The sequence below is a fragment of the Chenopodium album genome, chromosome 10 (assembly GCF_948465745.1).
Source record: "Chenopodium album chromosome 10, dcCheAlbu1.1, whole genome shotgun sequence".
NCBI classification, from domain to species: domain Eukaryota; kingdom Viridiplantae; phylum Streptophyta; class Magnoliopsida; order Caryophyllales; family Amaranthaceae; genus Chenopodium; species Chenopodium album.
In genome coordinates, this window is record NC_137843.1 from 2,968,850 (window position 1) to 2,992,591 (window position 23,742).

At 33.8% G+C, this 23,742-nt stretch overlaps 2 protein-coding genes across 3 annotated transcripts; one reads left to right on the forward strand and one right to left on the reverse strand.

Moving 5' to 3' along the window:
• Positions 1-3,947: 3,947 nt before the first annotated feature.
• On the reverse strand, positions 3,948-9,202 carry LOC145563122 (uncharacterized). 2 transcript variants are annotated; one of them, XM_081623546.1, is made up of 6 exons: positions 8,780-9,202; positions 6,069-6,183; positions 5,810-5,972; positions 4,927-4,974; positions 4,467-4,630; positions 3,948-4,158 (listed from the first exon to the last, which is right to left on the reverse strand). In XM_081623546.1, exons 1-6 carry the CDS (start codon positions 9,136-9,138, stop codon positions 4,039-4,041), a joined length of 969 nt encoding a protein of 322 aa, XP_081479672.1. In that variant the 5' UTR covers positions 9,139-9,202; the 3' UTR covers positions 3,948-4,038. The 2 variants fall into 2 exon arrangements, with proteins under 2 accessions (XP_081479672.1, XP_081479671.1); XM_081623545.1 differs by having other exon boundaries at positions 4,873-4,974.
• Positions 9,203-16,718: 7,516 nt separating this feature from the next.
• Positions 16,719-23,180, forward strand: LOC145561946 (serine/threonine-protein kinase SRK2I-like). The gene is made up of 9 exons (XM_081622083.1): positions 16,719-17,169; positions 19,152-19,226; positions 19,305-19,406; positions 19,488-19,541; positions 19,676-19,768; positions 20,011-20,103; positions 22,009-22,113; positions 22,201-22,299; positions 22,496-23,180. The coding sequence occupies exons 1-9, from the start codon at positions 16,984-16,986 to the stop codon at positions 22,778-22,780; spliced, it is 1,092 nt and encodes a 363-aa protein (XP_081478209.1). The 5' UTR covers positions 16,719-16,983; the 3' UTR covers positions 22,781-23,180.
• Positions 23,181-23,742: the final 562 nt, after the last annotated feature.

Consider the following 23,742-nt stretch of genomic DNA (forward strand, 5'->3'; position numbering starts at 1 on the left):
ACTACTTCCTCCGTCCCCAAATAATAGTCCCTGATGAGCAAATTTTAGTCCTAAAATATTCACCCAATTTGCTTTTTCCAACAACCATTAATATTAATTTTTTTTACCAAAATTCCCTCCAATTTGCAACAATATTTGTACAAAGTTAACTTTCCCATGTAAATTTTATTTTCCCAGTACTTTTATTACTTTCTCTCTCTATTTTTTTACATACCCAATGTCAATTTACTTTTTCAATGTACTTTTACTATTCTTATTTGTGTTTATTAATTCCCGTGAAAAATGCCCATAAGAGACTATCAAAAGGGGACGGAAGGAGTACAATATATATGCTAAAAGACACACTTGACACCGTAACAAGTAGCATTTCCTGATGCACTTTTTAATCATTTCATTAATATCTTCATTGCATTACATTTTGAGCTAAAAATAATCGTAATTATCCAACTGATGAATAAGCCCCCGATTGTTACCACAAAAAATAATCTATTAGTCAAAATTTGAATTGTCTTAAATAATATCAATTGTTTTTCTGCATTCTTACCCAAATTAGATTAAAACATCTTAAATTGTACAACCAACTCAAACAAGTAATATACCCTATGCCTTTATTAGGGTAAATTAACATTCAAGTTGCACAACTTTTAGTCATTGTCAATTAATTTGAGCACATTTTTTCTCTCATACGTAACGTTATCGTGATCTCTTATCCAACAAATATTGTTTTATAAAGTGTTATCAACGTAAAGAGGTGATTTTTAATATTTAAATGGCCCGATCATCTTCTATTAAAAAAATGGTACAACATTGGAAAAAGAGAGTTATGAATTATGATAATTTCTTCTTTTTTTTTTTTTTTTTTTTTTTTAAGAGAACCACAAAAGGCGGAGGTGAGAATTGATCCTAATATCTTTTGGAACCGGAATAGTAGTTCTAACCACTTGAGCTACCCTTCACTCTCATGATGGAATTTTCATCGATGTTGATTCATGCAAATTTGTAAATTTTAAATTTATATTACTCTAAATTTGGATCTACTCTGCAATCTAAAACTTAAAATACTGAAAATTCATCATATTGTGTCGTTATTCTCTAATAAAAACTTTGATTTATTTCCCCTTTCCCGCTTAACATCACTTTTCTTATCAACTCCGTTATTGATTTATTTAGAGTAAATGTATACATGGATCCAAAGTAAAAGGTTACAGAATTACAATACTCATAATACACAATGTATAAGGCCTCGTTCACTTCGTATTATTTTTGCTTAACTGAAATTATTTTTACTGAATTGAAATTATTTTTGCTGAACGGAAATTATTTTAAATGAATTGAAATTAATTTTACTGAACTGAAATTATTTTTGTTGAACTGAAATTATTTTTGCTCAACTAAAATTATTTTTAATGCTTTTCTATTATATTTTTTCTTTACGATTACTGAATTTTACTAAACTGAACTTATTTTTACTGAACTGAAATTATTTTTACTAAATTGAAGTTTTACTGAACTGAAATTATTTTTACATTATATTATTTTTTTAAGGTGAAGCAAACATAGCCTAATTGTAGTATATAAAAAAAATGAGGACTTAGTAACAGAATTGAGATTATATCTCTGTTTTCTCACTGTTAGTTTAAACAATTTTAATTTTTTTTTTTTTTTTATAAAAAATAAACCTCCTAAAGTACATTCATCAACAATTTTAATAAATACTTCTTTTTTTTTTTTGGGTGCACACGAGGAGCAAGCCCCTAAAAGAGAAAGGAAAAACCTAGAACAAAGAACTAGAAAAGAAAAACAACGAAAGCAGCAAACCTGACAGAAAAAGATAAAACAAAGAAAACAAAGAAACAAACGACTAAACTAGGCTGCTAAGCTAAACACCACAAAGCAGCCTCTTATTCTACTTCAAGTGGCTTCGGTTGGGATCATCCTAGCCCTTGTTACTCCCCTCAATTCCTTCAATAAAACGGTTCGAAAATTCTCCAGGACCGCCTCACAGATGACTATCTTTTCAGTAGCCGTTACTCCATAATTAGCTAACCAATCTGTAGGGCCGATTAGCCTCTCTGTAACAATGACTAATTGTAAGTTCCCAATCACGCTTAGCAATTAAGGTCTTACACTTTCGTAACAAATGAATATAAGGAGAGTTGGGGGGAATTGGATCCACCAACATACGAACTATAACCTCCGAGTCCACTGAATTAGGTATAAGAGCTCGTTTTAAGAGCTACTCGTAGTTGAGTACTGTTGAGTTTTATGCAAGATAGCAAGAAGAATAGTACTTGCACCATTTGTTACTTTTACAAGCTCATCATAACAAAGGCTGACCTATGAGTAAGTCCGAATTCGTATTCCCATTGTAAAATTTAATTGTAGTACCATTTTCTATTTACGTCCATTCTAATTTAATTGTAATATTAATCATCAAGAATTTTGACATGGACACATTAATATTTTAGTACCTCTTTTTTCCAGCAACAAAAATTTGGGGCTAATCTCATTCTCATTTGATTACAAAATCCTCCACTACTTCTTAATCATTATATATTCTTTTCGATTACAATATAATTAAAGATATCAAACAACTTATCACCTAAAACTCTTTACAATGTTTCATGTGACAATTAAATTGAGACAAAGACAGTACTTATTATATTATCTTTCATGTGACAATTAAATCGATTTTAGTATAGGACAGGCCATACAAATTAAGTAGCCAAAAATTTAAATCCAAAAAAAAAAAAAATGTTAGTCATAGGCATGACCTCCAACACCAGGAGATGTATTGATTACCAATTGCTGTACAAACCAACTCAGCCAACTAATAATTTTATATTAAATATTTACAACAATTCAACACATAACTCAAAATATTTTATGGGAATAGGGAGGGCCATGGCCTTGGTAAGCTAGCTCCTAGATCCGTCCTTATATCACCTAGGAAAATCCTCAAGATAACCTGTATAATATTTACAAGCTCTTAAAATATTGTAATTACACATTTGATACCCATTGTAATTTTGTAAATGAATGAAATAAAACATCAGATTGAATGGTCTTAAATCATTGATCATTTGATCTTTATCATTCAACACACAAGCTTACATTAAAAAAAATTCATAAAAATCTACTGTACCATGTATGACAATCACAAAGTTTTAGGTAACATCAAACCAATTATTCATAGAAATAGACAAAAATTAAGACAACGAAAGAAAAAGGGTACTCTGTATTAGACAATGAGGAATCATGGCACTATGTGGGAGTTTTTTGGAACCCATATTTTAGTTTATGCGGAATTGGAGACCTTTGGTTGCAAAGCCAAATTTTTCATATCCGTTGGTGGTGTGATTAAATACTCCCACGTTACTATCCATACTTTGGTTTTATTCGAATTGATACAGTTTAAAGTATATATGAATGAATAAAGCAAGATTTTTCCCCAAATTATTCCGAGCATCTAAGAATAATACTCCCTCCGTTTCACAAAAATGATTATGCTTTTTCAATATGTAACTCGTAACATTTTATAGTTTTCAGAAAATCGTTAATAATATTCAAAAGGAATCCTCAGTCATCATGTGAGACTTCACCGGATTCTAGCATTGCAAGGCCCAGTGGACCTCAATTTTTAAATTGACCCACTAAGATAAAGCCCATCACCTAACCTCTGGATACTTGGAATACTGTAGCTATGCAACCTATACTTCCTCCGACCCCAAATAATTAAGTATCGAGAGCGTTTTACACGCTTTTATATTTGGTTTAATGAAGTTAATGAAAAAATAAGTTAGGAAGACCACATAATGACGATAGTGTAAAGTAATGAAACCACATGCTTATTTCCAAGAAATGAGACGTTCTCTAGACATCCATAAAATGAAATTTGATTGATTTTTCCTCCACTCCTTCGCCAAGTCACCCCCCCCCCCCCCCCTCTTCCTAAATTACATGATGATACAAACTACATATAATCATTTAGAATCCGAAATAACAGCTTGAAAGGTTGGCTTCGGCAAATGCAGATGGTCACAATTTCAGAAAATGTGCAGAGAGGAGTTTGGAGACCATGAATCCATTAAAGGAGTCGACATTAAAGAGCTCCTTCAGCTTCTCATCACATATTACCGTCTTCTTCGCAAATGGGTCCTTCAAGAAAAACCACAACATTCATGAAAATAGTTAGGAGTAGTAAGCTTTTATTATGGCAAGTGTAAGAAAAGGCTAGGTAAATTTGGATTTGCGGCTTCAAATGTGGCACCTTTTGCAGCTGCAGCTCAATGATGCTTAACACTGAGCCAGTGTTATGGGTTTACCATTAATTATGCTCAATCATAGCATCCATCAACATAGATAATGATGAAATTTTTAACAAAAATAAAAATAAAAAAAATAAAAAAAAAAAAGATGGAGAAGATCACTAATTAATGCACTTATGAGATCAATGAAATATATACCTGGAGATTGTTTTCTTTTATATATTCCCATACTCTCTTTATAACAACAGCACGAGTCAGCGCACTTTCTCCAGTACCCAGGAATTTTACAAGAGCGTCTGAGAGCGAAAGAGGGGCAAGAAAACCAGAATACACCTTCCTTGGAGGCTTTGCTTCAAATGGATCTGAATGGAGAACACAGCGATAAGGATAAGATCAGAAACATGGATTATAGGTGATTTAGTATGAGTAAAACTTAAACTTCACCAATTCAATACTCAGATTCTGCAAACCCTCAAGCATCATGAGGGAACTGGATAAAAAAAAAATCTACATGAACATAATAAGAGAAAAATATCTATCATATTAATTCATGGCAAAATGGCTTGATGATGGGTACCAATTGTATGCCAGCCAGATTTCTTACAATTTCTCACATTAGTAATTAACTTGAAATTTGAAAGCACGCTGTTGTCCTCACCTTCTTCCCTCTCTTGCTTCCGTGGCTTCTCTCTCCTGACCGACTTCTCTGAAATTGCAAAATATAATGCATGTTAAATCGGTTTCAGTTATTCTGGAAGAATATTGTAATACTTCAGCATACGAATCAATTTTAAGCCTATGAACAATGGTTTCAACGATCTTTTTGCAGCACTAAAGCGCGTATGAAATAAGAAGCCCAATAACGGGTATTACTAATTAGTCACCATCACTGATCAAAGAATTTCAGAACAAAAGAACTGCATATGCTGTGTCAGGACAATAAACTAAGGCATTGTGGCAACATATCAACAAAGTGATCAGGGATAACTAGGCTTCAATATCAGAGATCTCCAGGCAGAGGGCAAGTATCAATAACAGATTGGCAATTACAAGATGTTCATACAAATTTCATTTCAGTCAGTAGAGGCAGAGATACGAGAGCCTTGCTTTTCTCAGCTAACGAAGTACTTTCACACAAGGAATACCAAAATCATATTACAGCTAAGATAAGAGCAGATGAGTTACAATAAGTATAGATAAGATCAGATAAGGGAAATTAAGGAGAAAAAATGAAGCTGTAATGAACCCAACGATGGAAATCTGACAAGATTGAAAAAAAAATTCCTGATGTGGGGGAAAAGGACTGACCCAAACGTTATTTTCTTGCCCAGAGCCCCAGGCAACTGAAGATAAGACTGTCATAGACTCAGAGTGCAAACCTATTGATAATTAATCGGGGACTTAACTACAGAGTTTCTCTAGGAAGTAGGAGCCGATTGATCAAGGAAACCTGAAATGCCCTATGCATCTAGTTGAATTTATATGTTGCACCAAATTAAGCCTGAACACACTACAAAGGAAGCAGAAGTATCAATATGTACCTGACGGCCAAATGTGTTTTGTTAAGGCACTATGAATCTGAAGAATGTTGATGGAATCAACGCCAAAAAGTTCATGTAATGTTTCATCACAAATGATAGTCTTTCCATCCTGAGGATCTTGCAGCCTTTTATCTCTAACATAGCTCCACAATCGTCTGACAACCTGCAATCAGCAAACAGTTCCCTGATTACATCCCCGGAAGAGTATTGTACAGCACGGGAAAAGTTGATGATGACATAGAGAATGTTCAACATATACCTCTGTCCTTATCAAGTGAGGTACTCCAAGGAATTTTTGGAGTGCAGGAGACAGCGTACAGAACTTGCCAGACTCGCACACTCTTTTATTCTTCACTTTATTTTGTCGGCGAGACCTGGAAATAAATATAGATTATTAATATCTTTAAAATTTGTATTATGAAACCTTTACACAGGTCATTTTGAGAAAATCACTTAAGTAAATAAAAACTGAGTGGGGAAATATCTTTATGTCAATCTTGTGCAACACTAACAATCTAAATCACGGATATCCCAGTTAAAAGAACCCGAAATAAAATTTTCCAATATGCCTTCATGTGAAAGTTGCATGACTATTAGTAAATTCCACCTTATATCTCTCTGTTTTCGTTTCTATCCCCTATATTTTTTGCGTCCCTCAAAAAATCGCATTATTTTGAGCTACATCCAAGGGCAAGTCCACAAATATCCCTCATTGCATGTTCATCCTATGCTTGCCTGATCCAACAACAACAAAATCTCGTAGAAATGCGAAGGACAAGTCCACAAGCCTAACTTATTGCACGAATTATGCTAGGCTTTCCATGTTCAATGACATTACAGTCTCATAGAGCAAGAAGGAGTTGACATTCTTGACAAGAACAAACCTTGACCATGTCAATGTCAGTGACCAAAACAGTGATGGACATGGACAAGGTCCTAAATAGAGTTAGGGACACTTAGGATCTTGGAATCCTAACTTAGTTTATTTTGAACCATAAAAGTTTCAAAATGTGCAACTACTTTTACAAAAGGGTCTGGCTTGGACAAGAAACCCATTATGAAAGCTGTGCGTTGATGTCAATGTTTGTTCTGGCAAAAGGAAAAAACTAAATAACTCTCTTAATGTCCTACTTGGTGATTTTGAAGTATCAACTGATGAAATCGGGATAATGAAGTTGAAATGGATTAAATGCAGTAGATTGATACACGTTTAGTTTCAAAAGAACATCAATATGTTCATTATTTTATACTGTGTTTTTTTACAATGTGTTTTCATTGTGACCTATGCTCTTTTATGAATGGATACTGGACATGATCTTTGAATTTGAACAGTATATCATTCTATTTACATCTGAAATGTATGTTCTTTTACTTCGATCTGTAAGATAATATATACGTATAACCTTATCATAATATATTCTTCATCCATGGTTTCTCAAGTTGTTTTTTTTTTTTTTATTTATTTATTTTTGTTTTTTGAGATTTCATCCCCAATGAAGATAGTATGAGGCTGTCTTTGGTTCTTGACAAATCTATACTTAGTATTTAAAAACACAAACCATAATTTTTCATATGACACATGTCATTACAAGTCACTCACTACCACACATGACACATGTCACCCATTTTGATCTTTTTGTTTAAGTCTTTATACATTCTATAACTTGCAAATTCAATTAAGAAAATGAAGTGTTTCATTTCCATCATAATAAAATAAAGTTGAACCAATTAATATACATCACATAAACATATGAATTGAATTATATAAAAATTGTCTTTTCAACTAATAGACTTAAAATATAACTTAAACCAATATGTCATTTCATATCCTAAAATCTTCATGTATATATATGTATCTAATAAATTCCTTTATCTTTTTCCACAGTTTTATCCTCATTCTTTTTTTCCTTTTAAATTTTAACAATGAAACAATTACTTCGTATTTCATATCAAAAGTTTCAACTATTGAAAAACATACCTACACATAAAATAACCTAGATAAGAACCCGTGCATTGAACGGGCCAAAAGGCTAGTTTGTGTTAAAATATGATACCCTATTATGTAGTGGCAAGATGAGATACTAATAATTGTTACGAATTAATTTGTATTAACTCTTTGCCCCAAAAGGTTATTTGGCAGAACTTGATGTGCATTAATAAATCTTGGTTAACCTTTACTTCATAAAAAAGAAAAACAATTTGTTTAAAATTAAAGTCTAATTTACATGGTATGTGTATACAATTTTTAAATTTTCAATAAAAACCAACAAATATATGTTCTTTTTAACAATAGCCAATCCTTCACAATAAAATATGTCAATGTTTCCCTTTTTTTTTTTTTTTTTGGTCATTTTATATACTCAAAGTCTCAATTTTTATCCTCAACAAGTGGCCCGGCATTCAATCACCTATTTACCAAACATTTTTATGCAATAAGCTAATACAATCACTTAGCCAATAAATCAGTTAATACAACCCACTAGTCAAAATCAGCTAAACATGGTCTTACACAAATAAGCCATTTGTTTAACAAAATTACATACCAATATACCATCCAATCATAAATTCATAATGCAGTACTCATACAACGGAGTACTAACATCGAGGATTCTATGTGTACTCTTAAATTCTACTATTGTACAAGAACTCCTAATCTTTACTCAATACTTTAAGTAGTCAATTTTTGCTGAATTACTGACATACATTGAAATGTAGGATTCCATGTCCTTAATTGGCCATAAAATTAATCCCCATTACTTGCAAAAACATTTATACAGAAATTCAAATATCCTACTACTAAATCAAATTTAACTTTTTTTTAACCCTCATTACTGTATAAAATAAACCATGCATGTACTGTACAAAAAGTAACTAATACACCAAATTCAATCATACAAATTAAATTAATAAAGCTAACATAAAAATAATCAAACCCCAGAAAAATAATCAAAATATTTCAAAAGAAATTACCGTTTGAATTTGCTAATACCCTTGAAAGTGTCTGCTGCTGCTCTAATTCCTCTAACAGAAAATTCACCCTCATCTTCATCCTCGTAATACTCATCGTCTTCAGAATCTGAAACGTCGTCGTTTCCTTCATCACCCCTAACAACCGCAGCATCAAGATAATCATCTTGTTCTTCAGAAAATTTGTACTGGGTTTGAAGAAAGCGGTCAACTTGGATTCTGAGAAAAGGTTTTTTATGAGATAAATCAACCCCAAAATCAGACTCTAATTTTTTTCTAATGATATTATTAGTCGTCTTCTTTAAATCAGACCCACTTAAAAATTCATGCACTTTCTCTGCAAGCTCGGAATCTGAAACCATTTTCACCAAATTTGTTTGTAATACCAACTGGAATACTGTATTTTTTTTCTGTATAATTTTACGGGATTTGCTTTGAATTTAAGGTGAAAAAAAGGGTTACGGGGTAATAAGGGCCAAAATGTGTGACAACTTGTGGGTCCTACCGTCCAGTACATCCTTAATGTTTTGTGCTTTAAATGCATTCAAAAAATGAGTGAATGGTTTAGAGTGCTCTTTGTCTTGCAAAAGGATTGAAAAACAAAATTAAGGGGCCGTTTGGTTGGGGGTATTTATCAAAGGGAAAGGGAATCCCTTTGCTGTTGTTTGGTAATCGTTTTTTTTCATTCCTTTACCCTCTTCATTCCCCCAAATTCTTCTAACCTCATTCCCAACCCCCCTAGGTATTTCCATTCCCATTCCCTAGCCACCCCACCACCACCATATCACTACCCTACTACCCACATAAACCACCGTAAAACCCAGCCACCGCACCGCCGCTCGTCCCCCACCCTTCGCCGCGCCTCCCCCACCCCTCGCGGCTGCTAGCCGCGCCTGCCTCGACCTCCCCTCCCCCGAAAAACCACCCCTAGCCCCGATCTCCCTCTCCCCCGAAAATCATCGCCTAGCCTTCCCACCACCCTCAAAACCCTAACCGAAAATACGGGGTATTACACGCGCCTGCCTCGACCTCCCCTCCCCCAAAAAAACCACCCCTAGCCCCGATCTCCCTCTCCCCCGAAAACCGTCGCCTGGCCCTCGCACCACCCTCGAAACCCTAACGGTTAGGGTTTGGTTTCGAGGGTGGTGGGAGGGCTAGGCGACGGTTTTCGGGGGAGAGGGAGATCGGGGCTAAGGGTGTTTTTTCGGGGGAGGGGAGGTCGAGGCAGGCGCGTGTAATACCCCGTATTTTTGAAACGTATTTTCTAATTAGTATTCTCTTAAAAAGGGTATTTTAGTAATTTATTTTACTATTTGAATTTTGGAGCGAAAATGATATTTGAATTTCTGCATCTAAAGTATTTTAAAACTTAATTATTATTTTTGGATTTTAGATAAGATTTATTATCCATTTATTTTATTTTAAAAACCAGACTATTTATATATATTTCGGATATTTTAATTAAACAAAATTATATTTTATTATTTATTTAAAAGGGCCGAAAATTCCTAAATTATTAACTATGATTTTCGGATTTTCTATGCGTAGAAAATCTGATTTTCTTAGTTATTTTATTTAGTGAATAATTGGTATTTTCCTAATTAATTATTTTATACAAAATATACTATTTACGCAATCATTTTTAATCCTTAAAATCTAGCAAATATTTCCCTAAAACTAGCAAATATGTTATTTATGCAATCATTTTTAATCCTTAAAATCTAGCAAATATTTCGCTAAAACTATAAGTGGAGGTCCGAAAATATGAGCATAGATATGCTCAATATTTTCGGCCACCATATGCTAATTTTGGGTTAATTATTTTGTTAGTTTTGTATTTTAATTATCTTCCTCAAATTCCTTATTTCCTTAATTCCTAATTTCCATCTCACAAAGATTTGATCATCTTATTTCCCTACCTTATTTCATCCCTGATTATTCCCCAAGTAATCTCTTTTGCCATATTATTTTCATGACAAATACACTTTCCTAAATTCTATTATTCTTAATCACCTTAATTTCAAAAGTTTCCATATTTTTTATTCACTTCTCCAAGTAATTCCTTAATTCTTTTTACCATAATTCTTCCCACATTCTCTTGCCATAATTCTTGCATGAGCTAGCCTATAAATACCCCTTCATACCTCTCATATTCTTCACAACAAAAACTCAATTCTCTTTTTCTCTCTTATTCTTCTTCTTCTTTTCCCTAAACCTTTTCATACTTTTCTTCTCCTCTTTTTACACAAATCATCCCGTTTATCTTTGAATCCAGTTTTTGGGCACTTCTGGTTAGTTTTTGGGGTATTGATGTTTCACAGAAGATTGTTTCTCTCAAAAAATCCTTGAGGTTAGGCTCAAGAATCACCCAATTCGGAGTTATATTGAAGGAGTTATGACCTCTGCAAATCCTGCCTATTCTTTCCAACGAAAATTCAATTCTCTTTAATCTTATTCCTTTATCTTCTTCATGGTTAGTTTTCTAAAATACAAATACCTATTTCAAAGCTATAATTTTATATTAAAGTATTATTTTAAAAGAGTTTTATAGTCAATGCACATTACATTTGAGTTTATGTTGTGATAACTTTATGGTTATGTTATTTGCAAGGTGTATTCGTGATTGAACTTTGAAAGTGCGAAGTGTTGATTGATATTCGGAATCAAGGTTCTTGAGGTTCTTTTTGTATGGTTTTTCTAGCAAGGATCAAGGTACGTTTAGGTGGCTAGATACCTTCGAAAGTGATTGGTTTGAATAACATGTTTATATGATTTTATTGGTGATTGAATTAAATTGATTTGAATTATGTTTGGAGGTATTGATTTTAATATTTAATTTGTTTTAATAAAAGTATTTTGAATGATTGACTTTTAAATCATGTTTTGAATGGTTTGAATTACTTATCGTGTTTAAATAAAGGATTTGATTTTAAAAGGTTTGTTGAATTAAATAAAAGGTTTTTCAAGGAAGAGTTATTGATTTTGAAAACTTATTAATATGAGATTTTATTCTCAAGTATCTATTTAAAAGGTTTTAATTTTGAAAGTATGTGGAATTAATAAAAAGGGATTTTGAATTATATTGGAACTATTGGATATTAAAAGGATTTATTGAACCATTGAATTATTATTATATTATTAATGCTTTATAAGCATGTTGGTAATCCCACTATGCGGATTTGGTTTATTGATAAGGCCTTGGACTTTATATGACCGGGTCTTTCCTCAAGAATAGCCTTGTAATATAAGGAGACTGGCTTGGGAGTGTGCACACTTGAGTGAGGAATTGGATTAAAAGAAATTGGTTCTTAATAAAGGAATTGGTTTTATTAACTATTATTTTGAATATTGAATCATTGGAATCGGTTTTGGAATAATGAGTTTGGAATTTATTGGATTAATTATTGGAATTGATTTTTAAAGCATGTTTGCAAATAAATTGAGTTTACATTATTTTGCACTTATCGTACTAAGCATATTTTGCTAATCTGTATTTCTTATTTGTTTTGGTTTGCCCTGTTTACCGTAATGGTAAGCAGTGTTGACTATTTTCAGGTGGAGTCATGAATGAGCATATGGAGTCCAGGGATTTGTTTCACCTAGTTTAGGAATGTTGGTCTCGTCTTTATTTGAGTACTCATAACAATGTTACTATTTTTATAAGTATTAATAAAAGAAAGTTGAGTTTCCGCTGCAAGTTTTGTTATTAAGTTAAGTATTTTGAGTAGCCTTGCGTAATCACGCGGCGGTAATACGCCCAAGCTCTCTACGGTATAATTATACGTATTATACTAGTATTTCCGTAGAGGGAGATTTGGGGGTGTTACAGCGCGGCTAGCGGCAGCGAGGGGCGGGGGAGGCGCGGCGAAGGGCGGGGAGTTGTGGAGGAGGTGCGGCGAGTGGTGGAGTAGCTAGGTGGTGGTTGGAAATGGTGGGAAGTGAAGCAATGTGGTGGTGGTGTGGTAGTTGGACTGGTGGGCTTCCATTCATTCCATTCATTTGTTATTCAAAACAAACAACACCTCAAAATTGGGGGATTTTCATTCCATTCCTTGTCTTTCCCTTTGTTCATTCCATTTCGATTCCCTCCTGCGAACCAAACGGCCCCTAAGTATAATGGACACCATTCATTAACTCGTTGTTGACATGTCACATACAGAGTATACCACTAACATTAGAGACACTATGATTGTTTTATTAATAAAAAAGAGGTCATTATATTAAAATAAAGGTTATTATGTTGAAATAAAAGTCATCGTGTGTTTGTGACATTATAAAACTATAAGAGGTTTTTTTTTTTAATGAAAATCACTAATATTAGAGACACTGTGATTGTTTTATTAATTAAAATAAAGGTTATTAAGTTGAAATAAAAGTCATTGTGTATTTGTGACATTATAAAACTATAAGAAATTTTTTTTAATAAAAAATTTAATATATTGGTCAATATGAATAATAAAGGTCACTATGTTAAAATTAGGCTTGTACGTTCAACTTAACATTGCACTTTAGGTTCACACTAAGCTAACATCAAAGGTCACTCAAGTTTTAATAAAGATTACCCGTTAAAAATACAGTTACCATGTTAAAATTAAAGTCGGTCTGTTCAATATAGCGTCAGTTGCATGTATATTATAAACCTTAGGGCCACAATAATATTATTATGGAATAGGTCATATATATTTATTTGAAAGATAGGGTCATAAACTATTATAGAAATTTTTAAGATTGGATACATCGATGTATTTATCAATATGTAAATTACTAAATAAGGTGCAATCGTTAATAGTTGAGGTCGATCCCAGCTACGTATTTATGAAGTCGCTATCAAAATAAACATTTACTATAATAAAAATGAACATTTTCTAATTGAATATATTTCACAATAATTTTGTGCTTCTCAATAATCAAATGTTCATTTTCATGCAATATAAAATTCATTCTTATAAAATAAAAGTTTATTTTCATGCCGTATGATGTTCGTTCTTATAAAATAAATGTTCATTTTCTTTTTTTAATTAATACAAATTTTTGTGTTTGTGCAATTGTATAAAATGTTTATTTTTATAGTAAAGGAGGTTCAATTAACATTAACATTAATAATGTTAGACATTAGCATTTTGTTCATTATTAAAAAACATATTGTTGATTTATTAATTGGTATTAAATCATATAGTCCAGCCAATTGCAAGATATTCATTTAAGAGAATTGAACAAATCAATATATTTCACTTGAAGCTTATAAAAAATGTTGATGAAAAAGAAATAACATTATACGTTCATTTTTATTTACAATTGAAATGTCCAGTTTATATAATATTAGTAGAGGTGGGCATCGTGTTGTGCCAGGCCACTATTTGGCACACCCCAGCCCACTACACGGCACAGGCCACGTGCCTGGCATGCCGTGCCTGACCGATCACCGTGCTGCCCATGTTTTTTTTTTTAAAAAAAGAAGAAAATCGATATATTTTTTTAAACAACTTTTAAAATGGATATACTATTTAAATAATTTTATTAATCTGTGTTTATGTTATTTTATTGTAATATTATTATTGTTCTTTTTATTATAATTTTTTTAATTATTATAGTTCTTTATTATTATGTTATTTTTATTTTTAATTTATTTGAATCAGCGATTGCACGAGCCGTGCCTGGCGTGCCGCATGCTGTGCTGGGGGCTAAAGTACCGTGTTGCCCGCGGGCGCGGGCCGTGCCATGCCGAATTTTCGAAATCGTGTTCACGGCACGGCCCACGGCCTACTCCTCGGCCATCGTGTCGTGCCGTACCATTTTCGTGCTAAGCTCGTGCCGCTCGTGAGCCGGCCCAACCCATGCCCAGTTCTAAATATTAGATGTACAGTTGGTTTTTTATTTCTTTTCAGATCCATAGTCTTTTTATTTTACTCTTATTATATTATAAATGTTTATTTTTATATATTGCAATGTTCCTAAATAAATGTTATATGGCGCGACTCCAACCAGAGCTAGCTGGGCGCAACCCTAGTTAAAAATTTGCGAATAAGGTGTTCACCTTATTTTAAATAAATTTAGATCAAATTAATCCGAAAAATAAAATTTGGATCAGATTAAAAAAAAAAATGGTATGTGCTATGTTTAATAGTTAAATGTCTTTAATCGTAATGAAATAAATTACAAGTATAAAAATTACTCCATTATTAATAAAATATATATTCTTACAAATCCAACCGGTTCCACTTAATATTTATATTTTTGATAGATTAACGTATATATAAAATCAAAATTAATCCCATCAGGAAAAAAGAATTTCAGATCAAATAACAAAAATAAGGTCAACTAAACAGGGCGATTGAATAGTTGATATAAAATACTATTGTTGGAGGTGTGTCTCAATTCAACATATTTTAATTTGTCACAAATTTATTTATTTATTTATTTTTTAAAAAAACAATATACACTTATAAATCAAATTAATTATTTCATTTGTTATTAGAGGGTTATTTATTACTGTATTTGTTTATCTATTTAGTTCTAATTTTTTCAATTTGGGTATAAGAACCAAGATTCTTGTAAAAATGAAAAGTAATTTGATATGATTGTTCACAAAATTGTTTCTCTTCTCAGACATAATATTTAATGATTTCTTTTTTTTTCTTATTTCTGACTTGTATGTATTTTTGTAGTATAATTACCCTTTAATCTACTTTCAATCCATCTCAACTCTCAAATTTTTATAAGAAATAGAAAAACACGTAATATGTCAAATTGAGCAAAATTTATAAAACAAAAGCCACATTTCTTTTTTTGAAACAAGGAAAAGCCACATTTCTAAAGTAATATTAACCGGAATATTCATATTTATTTAAAAAAGAAACACAAAATAAAACATGAAGATCACAGAAAGGTTCACCTCATATATATATGCTTCGCACAAAATAACGAATAAGCTTAGATCTTAACAAAGTAGACTTGTAGTAGAGTGTAGACTAGGGGTGAGCAAACCGGGTACCCGGTCAAAATTTTAGGACCCGGACTTGGAATTGGTTGGAACCGGGTCCTAAAATTCGGAACCGGAATTGGAATTGGTTTAACCGGGTCCTAAAGTTTAGGAATTGGAATTGGAACCACCGGGTACCGGTTCCGATTCCGGGTACCCACTTATGTATGTAATTGTTAAAGTATAATACAAATTACAATTCTTATTTTAATTAGGTTCATTTTTAGCGTTTAATACTTATATTTATGTATGCATTAAGCTATTTGTATTTATGTTAGGTATTAACAATACTTTTTTATTTTACAAATTATATGCATTCAACATATTTTAATTATTTAAAATTTATTTAGTTTATAATATATTGGGTAACCGGGTACCCAACCGGTTCCGGTTCCAAAAAGTTGAGAATTGGAATTGGAATTGGTTATAACCGGGTCCTTAATTTACTACCCGGAATTGGAACCACCGGGTCCAATTTCAGTTCCGGACCCGCCAGTTCCTAACCGGTTCCAATTCCAATTCCGGGTACCCGGAATGTTTGCTCACCCCTAGTGTAGACTAATAGCAAAGGTGATTAATTTATTAAACAAGATATTTATAAGTGGTATACCCATACCAAAGCATCTGAAAGCACAAATAATTGGGCCTTACCGCCTTTACCGCCCACCTGCAGATTCTCCACACTTCCACATGGGCTACCCACATTTTTACCCAATCACTTTCCAACACCCGTCTTTTTTATTTTTTATTTTTTAATTCCCAAAATATCTTCTGCATCACTTAACCAAACACATTTTACGCGGTTAATTATTAATTAATTAAAAAATATCATCAATAAACCAAATTAATTTGCCCCCAGTAAGGCAACCGGATCATAAACGACGCCGTTTTTGCTTTGTCATTTCCCTTTTTAGTTTTTACCTTCAACAAAAATCCTCTCTTTCTTTGCTGCTCATACATCACTCTCTCTCTTTTCCTATCTTTCTCTTTCTCTTTCTCTCTCTACTTTCTCACTCATTTGAATAAGCTTTGACCGATTAATCGGAAATTATTCGCCGATCTAGGGTTTTTAATTTTATAAATCATCAATTCAAATTATCGACACCGTTTCGTTTGATTGCTGTAAATGTCATCGGAAGATCTGAAATTGCTAGATTGTTGAAGAAGAAGAACGAACTTGCGACCGTCGATTGAAGAAGAAGTGGTGTCGGAAAATTTTAATTAAAAAATGGACGCCGGAAGTCGAGCTCAAGCGTCGGTAAATCCTGCCATGGATATGCCGATTATGCACGATAGTGACCGTTATGATTTTGTTCGAGATATTGGTTCTGGAAACTTTGGTGTTGCTCGTTTGATGAGAGACAAAGTCACTCGAGAGCTTGTTGCTGTCAAGTATATCGAACGCGGCGATAAGGTTCATCTTCTTCTTCTTTCTTTTCTTTTTTTTTTAATTATTTTTTGATTTATTTGGAGGAGTTTTGAATTCTTATCCGTTGTGGTGGTATTGATTGCAAGCTGTTTGTTTTTTTGTGGGGTTTTATTTCTTGTATTGGGAATTTTTTGTTGGAGTTGTTTCGGAAAAAAAGATAACTTTTTCTTGGGATTTCACGTGAATGGTGTTTTTTCGAAGAGTTTTGATGGTTATCTTTCGTTTTTTTGGTATAAATTTGACTGGAATCTTTGATTCTTTCACGCAGATATTCTACTTTTGTGATATTCAATGCTCTCTTTATTTATTATATTTATTTTTTAAGAAAATCATATAGATGAAGTTTTAATGCAGTGATTTGTTTGGCTAATGGTTATTTGACATTAAGATTGACTAGGAGTAAATGAGTAATGACGGCGTTGTGATGCTATTAGTAGTAGTGATGCTATTTGTAGAAGTGCAGCTATTTTAAGTAAAAAGCTTTTTTCCCCAGATATGCATTTTAAAGACCAATATTGGGGTTATTTTTGGGATTTTAGAAATGGTTATAAGACTTATAATTTATAAGGGTGTTTTTGGAATGCCCTGCAAAAAGTGGGAGACTTTTATTATTAATGGAGGTCATATGCATTTATGCATGGTGAGGTTTGGAAAGTGAGACATTTAATATAGCATAACGGTCATAACAAACGTGGAATTTGATACTATTTGAGTGTTTGAGTTTTGAGCCTGATATGAAGAGTCTGAGGTGTTTCATATTTGTGTGCTGGTTGCAAAATGCTGTTGTTGGTGAAGAACTGAAGATTGTCTTAAGAGCATGTTAATCTAATTTACAATAGATTCCGGTTGACTCGTCGATGGTGTATGTTCGGCTTGATGGGGGTGTTACTTGTTAATATGTTAGTTGAACATAGAAGTTATTTTATTTGACTCTAAAGAGGCAAAATTAGTCAAAATATGTAGTTGTATCCTTGTAGGCAAACATTGGAATGTTGAGGACAACAGCTCCTAAGATATTAACTTTCTTTTCTTATTCGAATGCAAAACCTTGGATATTTTTGCTTCAAAATCTTAACTAACTAACTAATAGTTATACCTTATAACATGTCTGAGACTCTAAGGTGTTTCGAATGAATCTTTGACTGGGGCTATGGTGTAGGGATTTGCTACTTAGGGAGTATCAAGTTGTGTTCCTAAGATTGTGACAATAGGTAATCACGTCTTAATATTGAGAGTTTTCATAAGCTGTATGCTGAAATATAAGAGTTTCTACTTATTTAGTTGCTTGGTTGTCTTGAGTTCAGGAGAAGGCACACATGCAAATAGATGTGAAGTAGGTTCAAAAGTTGGTCCTGTGGACCTATTTTCACCTATTTTCTTTTATATTTTAAACTGTGTATTAACCATTGTCATCATTTATCAACATCAGCGCAGCAGTGATGTCTTTTGAAATGGCTCCCATCCAGGATGGAGTTGGATGTAAGCAGCCTTAACCTAATGATGAATGTCATGATGCATATCATGACAAAAGAGGCTCTCATTAAACCCTTGATTCAAAGCAACTGACCAGTTTTACGAGCTATTTAACGAGCTATCTTGAATAGTATAATTCTGAGTGAATCTTTCAGTTTCATTGGAATTGGAATTGAGTTAACCACTGTCATGGTTTCATGATTGTTATGAAGGAGATACCAAAAACTATTTGAAGTTAGGAAAATTATTATAGCTAAGAGGTAAATGGTTTGATTTATTGTACTCTGATATTATGGTTTACCAATGTTCTGAGGATCGTATGTTAGTGATAGAATTCCCTTTTTTTAGGAAATCGTTGTTACTATGCTAGTATGGTTTGAACTAGCAGTGTGACAACTAACAAATAACCTTGAATTTGAAACTTTTTTATAGGCAGTTTTGTAATTGACAAGGGTTTTGAGACGGCTATCTCTTTTCGCTATGTTTTTTTGCAGATAGATGAGAATGTTCAAAGAGAGATCATCAATCATCGGTCATTAAGGCACCCAAATATTGTTAGATTTAAAGAGGTTTATTCGGAACCTTTTTTTCTTACTTAGCATTTGGAGTTAGAGATGCTTAGTGCTTTTTTCACTCTTTCTGAATAGGTCATTTTAACACCTACCCATCTGGCAATTGTGATGGAGTATGCATCTGGAGGAGAGCTCTTTGAGCGAATATGTAATGCAGGCCGTTTTAGTGAGGATGAGGTTCTTGATTTCAACTGTTTTTCCCTTCTCGTATTAATTACTATGTTTATTCAATTTCTACTGACACTTGCTTGACTGCAGGCTCGCTTCTTTTTCCAACAGCTTATTTCAGGAGTTAGCTATTGTCATGCAATGGTCTGTAGTGCAATCTTTCTGTATCCGCCTTTCAACATTCTATATAGATGCTACTGTTAATAAAATAAAAAATCTGTAGTCACAAATAGGATAAATTTATGGCTCTTTCTTATAAGTCTTATTTTATGATGAAGCAAGTGTGTCATCGAGACCTAAAGTTGGAAAATACTTTACTGGATGGAAGTCCAGCTCCTCGTTTGAAGATATGTGACTTTGGCTACTCGAAGGTACCACATTTGACTCTGTTATTGGCCCTCTTCGTTCTTTCGTGTTTCGGTGCATAGAGATTTGTGTTTTCACAATTGAATACAGTGTTCCGCTTCATAAATAAGTATTTATTTGCTTCACTTGTATTATGGAGGATTGAGATTCTTTTCATGTCTTAGTTTGAGGCTATATGTAGACACTTTTACCTCTTTGGAGGTTATCATGGATTGCTAATGACCTACCTTATGCCTCTTTCTCCCAGTCTTCTGTGTATCATTCACAGCCTAAATCCACGGTGGGTACACCTGCTTACATTGCTCCAGAAGTCTTACTGAGGAAAGAATATGATGGAAAGGTATCCTTTTTCTTTTTCCTGTTTGATTGATGGCATCATTTGAACCATTTTGGCATTGGCATCTGTATTTTAGAGAGCTTTTAAAACCATCTTATAAATTCCATATGGAGAAATTGTTGAATGAGCCTATAGAAAGAACAGCTGCTGCCAACTGGTAATGCTAATGTTAAACAGGAATTGTTTACTGTTTCATTACATCACGCAACATGTTATTGCAATCTTCTTTAGCATAGAACACAACCAAATACAAGGAACTCAACATGCACTTATATATGTTAGTACGAGCATACAAGGGAGTTGCCTCATATAGGATTTGATATGTTCTAAAACCAAGAACTGTCAGTCTGTGACACTTGCTTACATATTATGGGGATACCTCGATTTTTAAGACTTATTTGAGTTCCCTTGTGTTTCCCTGATTGTGGCTAATACTTGACTATCAACTGAACTCTATTCTGAATACATGGTGGAGATGAATAGATAAAGTGGTGATGCTCAGCAGGATTTAGATCTGAAAGGCAAAGGATTCTCCGAAGAAGATTTTTTGACCTGTGATTATTTTAAAAGTCAGCTCAGTTACAAGTAGTTATTGTAGCCCGCCCTTACTTTCTAAGTGAAGTGAAGTTTAGTATCAACTATATGCGAACTACAATAATTTTGTTTAGCTGTAGTGCTAGTGGCATAGTGCCTTTTCAGTTTTCACTTTTGGTAAAGCGACTGGCTGCACAACCGCAACAACTGGGCTTAAATAAAAAGACTCCATGAAGTACAACTTTCATCTGTTGCATACCATCCATTCCAAGGCAATTGAGTGTTTTAGCAAAACTTTATTGCTTTTGGTTTCTCTTGGCTTCTAATCTTCTATGAGCATTCCTTTACAAACTTCACCAACCACCAATGATAAAATTTATGACCATTAAACTTGATTAATGCAGTGTTTATCTGGGCATCATCAAACTTATTGATAAAGTCAGCATAAATTTGTAGATGAGCAAACAATATGGTGGTGGATTTCCACTGGAGATAGTAGGTTGCTGACAATGGGCTGGAGGAGAGCAGGGGTTTGAAAATTAGGGTTGGATATGATCAAGGTTGAATCGCGGATGAGGGGTTGGGTTTCTGAAAGGGCAACATTTCCCTTTTCTGGGTGTTTCAAGTCGCAAAATGTTTATGTTACTGAAAATCCACCTGATTTCATGCTTATGTGCATCAGAGACACAGAGTTTGTTTTCTGGTAGCTATCAGTAAAGTGAAGATTACATATGCATAACTAATTGAGAACATGATAGGAAATAGAGAATATTTATTAAAATGTTTTCTGGGCTGGAGGAGAGCAGAGGTCTTAAATAGCTGAGTTGGGATCAAGGTTGAATTGCAAGGGAGAGAGAGAGAGAGAGAGAGGAGGGGGGGGGGGGGGGGGGGACACACTTCCCCTTCGTGGGTGTTTCAAATGGCCAAGTGTTTCTGTAACCTGCAATAACAAATCAAGAGCATGATAGGAAAATAAGAATCTTTTTTACATTGGGAGGCAATTGGCCTAATGGGCGAACAAAGACCTTTTTTTGGTTTGTGGTAAGGTAATTGTAATAGTAATTGTACATCATAACAGAATTGGAGTCTTTGTTAGAAAAGCTAGGGGTTGATAGAAATATGGAAAATGTATTGCTCTCCAAACAGAAACCACTTTCTGATTTATGCTTTAAACCTCCTAGTATTTGAGTACTTGAGAAGGATAGTTGACATTTTACTACTTTCCCTGGTAATATTGGTGGTATGTTGCATGTTTTCTCTCTTTCTAAGAGTATAATTGCTCTGCATATGCATATCCAGTCAATACTGCAATGTGCACCTATGTCAAAGTGGTATGCTGTTTTAACTGACATGGAAGTATGCTGAGAATTGCAGATAGCAGATGTGTGGTCATGCGGAGTGACTTTGTATGTAATGTTGGTGGGCGCATACCCTTTCGAGGACCCTGAGGAACCAAAGGACTTTCGGAAGATGATTCAAGTGTGTACTCTGATTATTATCCTTGGTGATTTGTTTGACATACTTACGATTAATATATGTATTTTTCTGTGTCGCCTTTTTCTGCAGAGAATATTGAGTGTGCAGTATGCAATTCCTGACAGCATAAACATATCACCAGAATGTCGCCATCTTATCTCCAGGATCTTTGTTCAAGAACCTGAGTCGGTAAGTATTCTTTCTTGACATTTGATAGCTTTTTCCTTGTTTTTGTCAGGGGATGGGGGTTGAGAATGATTAAAGCTTTTGGGAGGGATGGCATATGTTCCTTCTTTTGCATGTTGGGAAAAGAGATTCTCCTGTTTAGCTGGTTTACTATCATCGTTTGCTAGATTTAGCTTATACTTGTAAGTGTGCATTCCAGAGGATCTCAATTCCTGAGATTAAGAGGCATGAGTGGTTCATCAAAAACTTTCCCACTGATCTAATGGACGAGAATACAATGAGCAACCAATTTCAAGAGCTGGAGCAACCCATGCAAAGCATTGATGCTATCATGCAAATCATTTCGGAGGCAACCATCCCTGCTGCTGGGTCATCAGCACTCAATTTTCTCTCAGATACTCTCGATATGGATGAAGATATTGACGACTTGTCAGATTCTGAGATTGATATTGATAGTAGTGGAGAGATAGTTTACGCAATGTGATCATCCAAATGTTTTGCTTCCTGTTTGATGGAGGTTCCAACATTATCCCCATTGCTTCTCTGGGCAATTTGGTTGCTCATTAGTCATGATTGAAATGTTTCGGCTCCTTCTATCCTCTCTTCTTTTGTGCTCCAGTTGATACGTGTAGTCATAGGGAAAGAAAAAGAAAAAAAATATATTAAAATGGGGAGGGTAGAGGCCTTGCGGGGTCAGGTATTGCTGGGTGATTCTGCCCCCCACTTACAGTGTTAAGATCCAAGTTTCCCCTGGTCCTTTAGGATTGTAATATATGTATTTTATATTATCCATGAACTCTGTCGAAATTGTTGAAGCTTCATGTTTGTTATGCTATAATAATGGACATTGGCATGAGTAGAGCTTAGAACAGATTTTCAGGGTAGTTTATGTTCCTCTGTAAAATCAAAGTCCGGAGTAGATGACTTATTGTCTGTCTACATTGTACAGTATATTCTGAAGTCTTGTGTCAATGTGTGGTTGTATCCTGGGCAAGCTTAGGCATCAGAGATGTATTTATCCTGTTTGTTTAGTCTTACCACATCTAATACAGGGAGATTATCACATACAGTATACCGTAGGTGGAGATATTGCCATGATAATCCAGATGAGATTTTGTTTATGATCTTGTGCAGTTGACTTGTATCAGAAGGTTTGTTGCAGTTCAGGTGGTTTGTTGGATGTTGTGGGTTTTCGCTCTTTTTAGCGTGGAGTATGCATTATTCCAATGATCATGGTTCTATTAGGTTCTGTCATTTCTGTGTAGATCAAACTCACGATTTAGGGGTTCACAGTCACCTAACTGATTGGATCAAATTCACATCATGCAAGGTCCAAAACTCCATTTAAGACACATGTCTCAAGTCTCAACTCATGCAACAATGAGTCCAAAAGTTCCAAGCTAAATTGAAGTAATCTAGGATCCTATAAAAATACGTTATTTATTG

Excerpts from the sequence above, each read along its gene's own strand:
- LOC145563122 (XM_081623545.1), bottom strand. The coding sequence starts at position 9,138 with ATGGTTTCAGATTCCGAGCTTGCAGAGAAAGTGCATGAATTTTTAAGT. Across the intron at positions 6,184-8,779 it reads GGTATTAGCAAATTCAAACG|GTCTCGCCGACAAAATAAAG; the intron begins GTAATTTCTTTT and ends ATTTATTTCCAG. Across the intron at positions 4,975-5,809 it reads AAAACACATTTGGCCGTCAG|AGAAGTCGGTCAGGAGAGAG; the intron begins GTACATATTGAT and ends TTGCAATTTCAG.
- LOC145561946 (XM_081622083.1), top strand. The coding sequence starts at position 16,984 with ATGGACGCCGGAAGTCGAGCTCAAGCGTCGGTAAATCCTGCCATGGAT. Across the intron at positions 17,170-19,151 it reads ATATCGAACGCGGCGATAAG|ATAGATGAGAATGTTCAAAG; the intron begins GTTCATCTTCTT and ends GTTTTTTTGCAG. Across the intron at positions 19,542-19,675 it reads TTAGCTATTGTCATGCAATG|CAAGTGTGTCATCGAGACCT; the intron begins GTCTGTAGTGCA and ends TTTATGATGAAG.